The following is a 7,841-nucleotide window of genomic DNA, read 5'->3' as shown; positions in this document are numbered from 1 at the left end:
CCATTGCCCCAGTCCTAGGCCTTCAGCTGGGTTTTATAAAATCTTTTTGCTTTAGGCCTTCACTGCCGTGTGCAGGAAAAAAAAAAAGGTTCAATCAATCAATCAGTTTCAACTTCTCGCGGGAAAAAAAAAGATCTCGCAAAGTTGGAATTGATTGATTTAACTTTTTAGTCCCACCCCGTCTGCCGTTACCACCGCAGCCACGCCCACCCAATGGGCCACACCCACCCAATGAGCCACGCCCATCCAGCACCCGACGATACATACATGGGTTTTGGGTTGCAGTTTGGGCACTCGGTCTCTAAAAGGTTCGCCATTACTGGTATAGATTCTCCTGCTTGAGCAGGGGGCTGGACTAGAAGACCTCCAAGGTCCCTTCCAGCTCTATTCTATTCTATTCTATTCTATATTCCATTCCATTCTATAATGAACAGCGGACATCTATGCATTGGGAATGTGGATTAATTATGAATCTTCTGGGTAACTTTTCGTGTTTTTCTTAAATTTGGCTCAAAGAATGTGGTTCCCTTTCTTGCAGAATTGCCGTGGGACCAGCCTGCTGATACTTGTCAAGAATATTGCGATTGGAAAGAAAGGAAGACATATCTTTCCCCATGGAAGAAGATTGATTCATTGCCCCTCGGTACCTCAGCGGATTGAATAATCTTTGTCTCTAAACCGGGAAATTATCTCTGACTTCTCCCTCCCTTGATCTGTAATGTCCTTTTGGAAGAAACCCAGGAAAAATTCGGCTTTATTTTTTTACACATTCATATTCTTCATCCAAAGAACATTGCAAATCCAATGTTTGTTTGAATATGTTTTGCAATAGAGTATTTTAATTGAAATGGCTTTTGTATCATTTAATTCTTCATCATTATATTATTATTATTATTATTATTATTATTATTATTATTATTATTATTATTATTATTATTATTATTATTATTATTATTATTATTATTATTATTATTTGCAGCCTTGCTCCTGAAACTCTTAAATGAAAACCCCTCATCCAGGCTTACCATCGCAGACATTAAAAAAGACAGATGGTACACAAAACCTTTAAGGAAAGGTGAGTGTATTTTGGTCTATGGAGATTGAGATTCTCAGTCATCCAGGTCATGGTTATGCTGGTCTGTGACCGTAATAAATGTGCACATGCTTGAATGTGCTGGTCTGTGACCGTAATAAAGATGGATTGATTGAATTTAAGCTGGTCAACAGCCCTAGAGAGCTGCAGACCCTAGCCTGGCCTTGAAAAGCTTAATTTAACTTAAATTGCTTTTGTTTAGATCCTAATCATGCCATCTCTGTCTTTGTAGGCATAAAGCGGTCCCGGGTCTCTTCAGGAGGACCTTCAGATTCTCCAGGAGGTTTTTCTAAACACATTAGATCAGATATGGATTTCTCTCCAGTAAAAGATGCACACAGGTGAAGACACCCTTATGTGTGTCTGTAGTGTCTAGTAATCGACAGTATTGAACTTCACAGAAACAGCACTGTTTCTGTACATTTCTGAGGTGTGAGTTGTTCTCATTAGTTCCCTAGGATACATGTAGGCAACAGAACCATGGCTGACACCATGGAATTTGGGACATACGTCTAGGCAGGATTGGCGATCAGATTGGCAAGTTCAATCTCAGAATCTTCTAGTCAGGCTTGAAAATTGCTGGCCTGAAATCCTGCAGAGATGCTGCTTATCAAGCATGCTGGTCCTAGGCTAGGTGTAGCAATGATGTGTATCAGTGGAAGGCGGTCAGCTGTCCCAGCTTCTGATGGGCTTGCACCATCACAATGTTCTGCCTGTCTTCTCTATCAAACCAAAATGCTCCTTTTGAATAGTTGGGTGGTCTGGATTAATCTTCAATTTGGGATGTGCTGATTGTATATTTTGATTGGTTAGTGATGATCCTATTGGAATATGCTTAGGTCTGGAATATTTTTTGGGGGGTGGGCGGGAATGAAACATAGGTTGTATGCAAGATTAGCTTTAATAGTCTTGTGTAAAACAAAGGCTACTACAGTCCAGCGAAGACAAAACTATGCTTTCTGAAAGTACGATAACTACTTTTGACAGCTAGAACAATTAATCAGTGGAACAACCTGCCTCCAGAAGTTGTGAATGCTCCAACACGGGAAGCTTTTAAGAAGAGACTGGACAACTAGAAAACTGATGCACACTAACCTTGTGATGACCTGATCTGTTTTTGTTGTGGCAGTGAGGAAAAAAAGATCTGTTCCAAATCCCAGCCAGAACCAAGAACTGGGCTCTCCTTGTGGGACAGCAGCCCAGGCAATATCGAGAAATTGGTGCAAGGGATTAGCTTCTCTCAACCCACCCGCCCGGAGCATATGCTGCTGAACAGCCAGCTGCTAGGCACTCCAGGTTCATCACAGGTAAGATTGCCCAATGGAACGCTTGGCTTTGCTATGTTCTTAAACCACTGCTGGAAATCCTTGGCTTGCAACCATTGATGTAGTGGCAGTTCAGAGTTACAAAGGCACTGAAAAAAGTGACGTACGGCCAATCCTTGCCCTGACAAATCACCAGGCACTTGACAACTGGTGTATATTTACAACGGTTGCAGCATTCCAGGGACACATGATTGCCATTTGCAGCCTTCCCAACCAGCTTCCCACAAGCAATTTTCAATTTGATTAACGGCTGCATGATTCGCTTAACAATTGTAATTTCCCAACTATGGGGAAAAAAAACACATTGTAAAACCAGGCATCACTTCCTTGACTGCCTTGCTTAGCAACAGAAATTTTGACCCCAGTTGGGGTCGTAAGCCGAGAACTACCTCTATATTGTATTTTCTTGTTCTGCTTAAACTCCATCCTTTGCTTTGGAATTTAATGATTTTGAAAAAAAACAAAAACCACACCATAACACAACTAAAGGGTAAATTCATAGTTTCAATGAAGATGTTACAGCTAACGGTTGGAAATCACATTAGCTCCAGGCAAATCAGCTGAATTGCTCAGTTTCTGCCATTTTCTGCCTTCTCTCTCTCTCTTAGAACCCCTGGCAACGTCTAGTAAAAAGGATGACCCGTTTCTTTTTGAAATTGGATGCTGACCAGTCCTATCAAATCTTGAAGGAGGTTTGTGAAAAGATGGGCTACATCTGGAGGAAAGGTTGCACAAACCAGGTATAAAAGTAACACCTTGAAGTATATATATATGTTGGTTGAATAAGCAAGGGAATAAGTAATTAGTTAGAACTGCACATGGATGCTATTTGTGCAATTCGTAGCTACTACTAATTTTATTATTATATTATTACATATTATAATTACAAACTGGAGCCAGTTTGCTGTCATAGCTAAGGTGCTGGCTTAGAAACCAGGAGACTGAGAGTTCTAGTCCTACTTTAGGCAGCTGGGTGACTTTGGGTCAGTCCTGTTTTTATTTCTCTCAGGGTGTTTATTTGTGATTGAGTTAGTGACTCAAGAATATTGCTTGGGAGAAAACCGTTTATGAGGCTGCCATGTGCTTCAGTAAAGAGCACAGACGACTATAATGCTTATTATATATTGTGAGACTTTCTGTCAGCCCCATCACAGCAAGAAAGCAATTCCCCCAGAAGACTTAACATTACTCCTTCCCTTCTGGTTGATAATTCTTTCTCTTGAAAGGTCACCATATCAACCATGGACCGAAGAAACAACAAACTAATTTTCAAAGCCAACCTGGTGGAAATGGATGAGAAAATTCTTGTGGATTTCCGATTGTCAAAGGTAAGTCTATTGTAGCAAATATGTCTAAGCCTAGGCAGAAGAAAGAAATTTTTTGCACGCGGAATAGGCTTGTTTACAAAGTAAACAAGTAGTAATAATCATAGCAGTGCTTCTACAGGTGCTCCTCAAGTTACAACCAAATGGTCACTCAGAGTTAAAGAGGCACTGAAAAAAGTGGCTTACATCCAGTCTTTACGCTTATAATCAATGCAACGTTCCCACGGTCATGTGATCAAAATTTGGGTGCTGGGCCAATCAGCATGTATTTGCGATGGTTGCAACATCTTGGGATCAAACCGTTGCAATTTACGATCTTTCCAGCCGGCTTCTGACAAGCAAAGGCAATGGAAGGAAGTGAATTCATTTAATGACTGCATGATTCACTTAACAACTGCATTGATTTGCTTAACAACTGTGGCAGAAAAAGTCGTAAAATCGGGCAGAAGTCACTTAACAACCACCGTACATAACAGCAGAAATTCTGGCCTCGGTTTGTGGTCGTAAGTTGAGGACTACCTGTGTTCTGCTTCAGTTATAGGACATTAAGCAGCTTCTAGTACAGTGATGGCGAACCTTTTAGAGACCGAGTGCCCAAACCACAACCTAAAACCCACTTATTTATTGCAAAGTGCCAGGGCCACATCAGCATTGTGGTTCCCTCAGGGAGGGTGGGGTGCGTGGCCCACTGGGTGGGCGTGGCCAGGGTGGTTACAGCAGACTGGGTGGGTGTGGCCAGGTAGGCATGGCCACCTCGATGCTCTAACACCTCTACTCAAGCTTGCTAGCCGGCCATTTTGCCTGCTTTGTGCTGGGCAGAGCTGCTGCTTCGGGTGGCAGCGGCGGCCTAATGGACCTGCGCAAGCTGCTAGTGGCAGCCGTGCATTTGCCCACAGAGAGGGCTCTGAGTGCCGCCTCTGGCATGCGTGCCATAGGTTCGCCACCACTGTTCTAGTATAACATATCAAAACATTGTTTATAAATCCACGATTATTAAAATGATTAAACTGTACATTTATACTCTCCTCCTACCTACCTAGTAAGAATTTGAGCTGATCATCCTTTCATTTCGAATCTCTAAAAAAGTTTTTTAGGCAATATTTTTCTTATTTGTTTGTAGGAGGCTCAATAGGTCAGAATGCAGTATTTTGTACAGGATCGATATTTTGAAGCTAAGCTTTTTCCCCCCCTTCATTTTCCACACAGGGTGATGGTTTGGAGTTCAAAAGGCATTTCCTGAAGATCAAAGAGAAACTGAATGATGTTGTTAGCCCACAGAAGTTATGGCTTCCAGTGACATGATTGCCTTGTGGTTGAAAAACAAGTGAAGTTGGTTGCAGTGTTTTCAGCCATAGGACATTTATGCTGAGGCATACCCTAAATTCACACACTCAGTGCCCCTTCCTCTAGGCTCTGACACGACCAGTAGCCAACTGGGAAGTTAATACTGTGATGAGACATAATTATGTATTTTTCCTAGGGTAACTGTCATGAAAATTTCCAGTGACTTAGATTTCTCAGGCTTTCAGCTTGCATTTTACTTTATACAGATTAATTCAAATGTTTTGGCACGTTGCCTTTTCTAGATGGGAATGTTTTCTTCTTTTTTCCAAAATGTTACACAAGAATACAAACTGAATTTTTGCAAAGAGTAGAAGAAGGAAATTAAATGAAAACCAGCACCAAGTAACAACTCGCTTTGTATACAATCCAGGTAGCAAGGTTGTTGAATTTTCAAACTCCAGCACAAACTCCATATCAGAACACCTGGCTTAGTTTGAAATTAGTTTTTGGTCAAGTGTTGCTGAACAAAAAAAGGGACGCGTTTCTCTTCTATTTCATTTTTTAATCTTTCACTTTGAAGAAAGAAAAGAAAACATTACAGATGTTATTAATGTGATTTGTTAAAATATTTTTCTATGTCCAATGTCTCTTCCATAAAAATATCTGTCTTGTTGAGCACTAAAAATGTGTAAATAGGAATGGGATAAGATCAGCAGTTTTTCCTGCAACCTATCACTCTTAGTTTGTTAGACGTTCCAGATGTTTCAGACTCTTATTACCTCATGTCTGAATGCTGCTTGATTGGACCATTATGAACACAGAGAAGAATGGAGACACGGACCTTTGTTCTCACCGTGGTGCTGACCAATTTTACTTAACCATGTTCAGCAATACAATTTTTTTTAAAGAGAAAATAAAGCAATGAATAAATATATTTGTCAATCTTATTGCCACAAAAGATGGTGAAAAATGACTTGTGCTTCCCTTGTCTGATCTTGTCAAACTATTTTTCAATAGTATTGAAGAATTTCTGAGCATTAAGAAGATAATGTGGCTCTACAAATTTGGTAGAAATAAATGCACCAACACAGTTTATGGCTGAACACATGTTTTGTAGCTTGGGTATATTTTTGGGAAATCATTAGATTTATGTCACATCTTTGGAAACTCAAGATAGGTAGCGCTCCTGATTTTTCTCTTAAGAAGGATCACCTTGTGAGGTTGACTGGGCAGGGAAAGAGTTACTGACCAACCTAACTCAATTAAGTTTCTAATGGTTGAGAATAATTTGAATTTGCGGTTCCCTGCCCCTTATATGCCTCCTTCATCATAGACTGGCCTTGGCTCTAGATACATCTATGCACTCCAATTACGCAATGGTTGGAAATGTATAAATAGGTCCTATTTCAATATGTTTGATGGGCAATGTATATAATTATTTTTGTACATCAACAAAATGAAAAGAATCAGCTATTCCAGAGGTGTCATCTTGAGCTACTATACACAAACATTGTATTTAGTTGTACAGTAAAAAGGTAAAGGTTTCCCTGCCAGTCACGTCCAACTCTAGGGCATGGTGCCCATCTCCATTTCTTGGCCAGTGTTGCCCAAAGACAATTTCCGTGGTCATCTAGCCAACATGGCTATACGCCAAAGGCACACAGAATGCTGGAATCCTTCCCACCAAAGCGATACCTATTTATCTACTTGCATTTGCATGCTTTCAAATTGTTAGGTGGTCAGGAGCTGGGCAAGAAACACCTCATTGGGCAAAGCTCAGGTCTCAATCCTGGCTTGTCAGCTCTCCAACTGTATAAAAATCTACCCCATACAGAGTATCTGTTCCAATGTGAACTGTGACTTTCAGAAAATTGATCTTCTGAATTGTTTCAGATTGATCTGATCTAGATTTCTGAATTTCTATGGTCCCAAGAAAATACCTGCCTTGCCCACGCAGTGACCTACTTCCAAATTTGAGTTAATCATTGCTCATTCAACTATCGTAAGCAACAAACAAGTGTGTTTGTTTTAGAACATTTCTTCCTGGTCTTCATGAAACTCCAAAGGTAACTGCTTCTGCTGTGATCTAGCACATAATGTGAGATGCTTCTAAAGTGCCTATATTGCTGAAGGAAGAGATACATAATTCCAAACTATTTGAATTCTGGCTGTTAATAGTACCTGAAATATTCTGCAATTCATTGAAGGATCAGCTAACCTATAAGAAGTTTGGCTAATATATCGCCCCATGGTGCTGTAGATACTTTCTGGTATGATATTATGATTATTATTATTCTGTTGCTTTGCGTGTACATTGAGAGCTTCTGCACTAGAGACAAATTCCTTGTGTGTCTAATCCTACTTGGCCAAATAAAGCCTGTTCTGTTCTGTTCTGTTCTGCTTTGTTCTACTCTCTTCTGTTCTATTCTGCTCTGCTCCGCTACACTACACTACACTCTACACTACACTCCACTCCACTCCACTCTGTTCTATTGTGGTTAATAGCACTCTGGTCGGTTTACAATGTAAGCATTGTCTGTGTATTTTACCAACCTCAGAAGAATGAAAGGCTGAGTCAACCTTAAACCCTGTTGGTACATATTATCTCAGTATCTGCATGAAAAAAAGCAACCAACCAATAAAATATGCCTAATTTGTACATTTTTCACATATTCAGATGTGTGAATGACTTTTTCAGAATGAAATTTCCGCTGACTCAGATTTTGATCCTTGTCTTCTTGGTATTGCTGTCCTTTCCAACAGGTATGCTTATAAAGAATAAAGATAGATAGATAGATAGATAGATAGATAGAT

The 7,841-nt window shown here is 40.2% G+C and overlaps 1 protein-coding gene across 1 annotated transcript in view; it reads left to right on the top strand.

Annotated features, from left to right (window-relative positions):
* Positions 1 to 5,892, top strand: part of LOC107296402 (serine/threonine-protein kinase Chk1) — a gene marked incomplete at its 5' end in the record, with an annotated part of 9,424 nt that extends 3,532 nt beyond the window's left edge. Inside the window, 7 exons of the mRNA XM_015825746.2 lie at positions 539 to 643; positions 980 to 1,075; positions 1,326 to 1,434; positions 2,223 to 2,400; positions 3,027 to 3,158; positions 3,645 to 3,746; positions 4,950 to 5,892. Coding sequence (XP_015681232.2) covers positions 539 to 643; positions 980 to 1,075; positions 1,326 to 1,434; positions 2,223 to 2,400; positions 3,027 to 3,158; positions 3,645 to 3,746; positions 4,950 to 5,045 — 818 coding nt within the window. The remainder of the gene's footprint in view (positions 1 to 538; positions 644 to 979; positions 1,076 to 1,325; positions 1,435 to 2,222; positions 2,401 to 3,026; positions 3,159 to 3,644; positions 3,747 to 4,949) is intronic.
* Positions 5,893 to 7,841: the final 1,949 nt, after the last annotated feature.

This window comes from Protobothrops mucrosquamatus, unplaced genomic scaffold (genome assembly GCF_001527695.2).
Source record: "Protobothrops mucrosquamatus isolate PMUCROS unplaced genomic scaffold, P.Mucros_1.0 scaffold2788, whole genome shotgun sequence".
Lineage (NCBI taxonomy): Eukaryota > Metazoa > Chordata > Lepidosauria > Squamata > Viperidae > Protobothrops > Protobothrops mucrosquamatus.
This window is presented reverse-complemented; position numbering and strand designations above follow the sequence as displayed.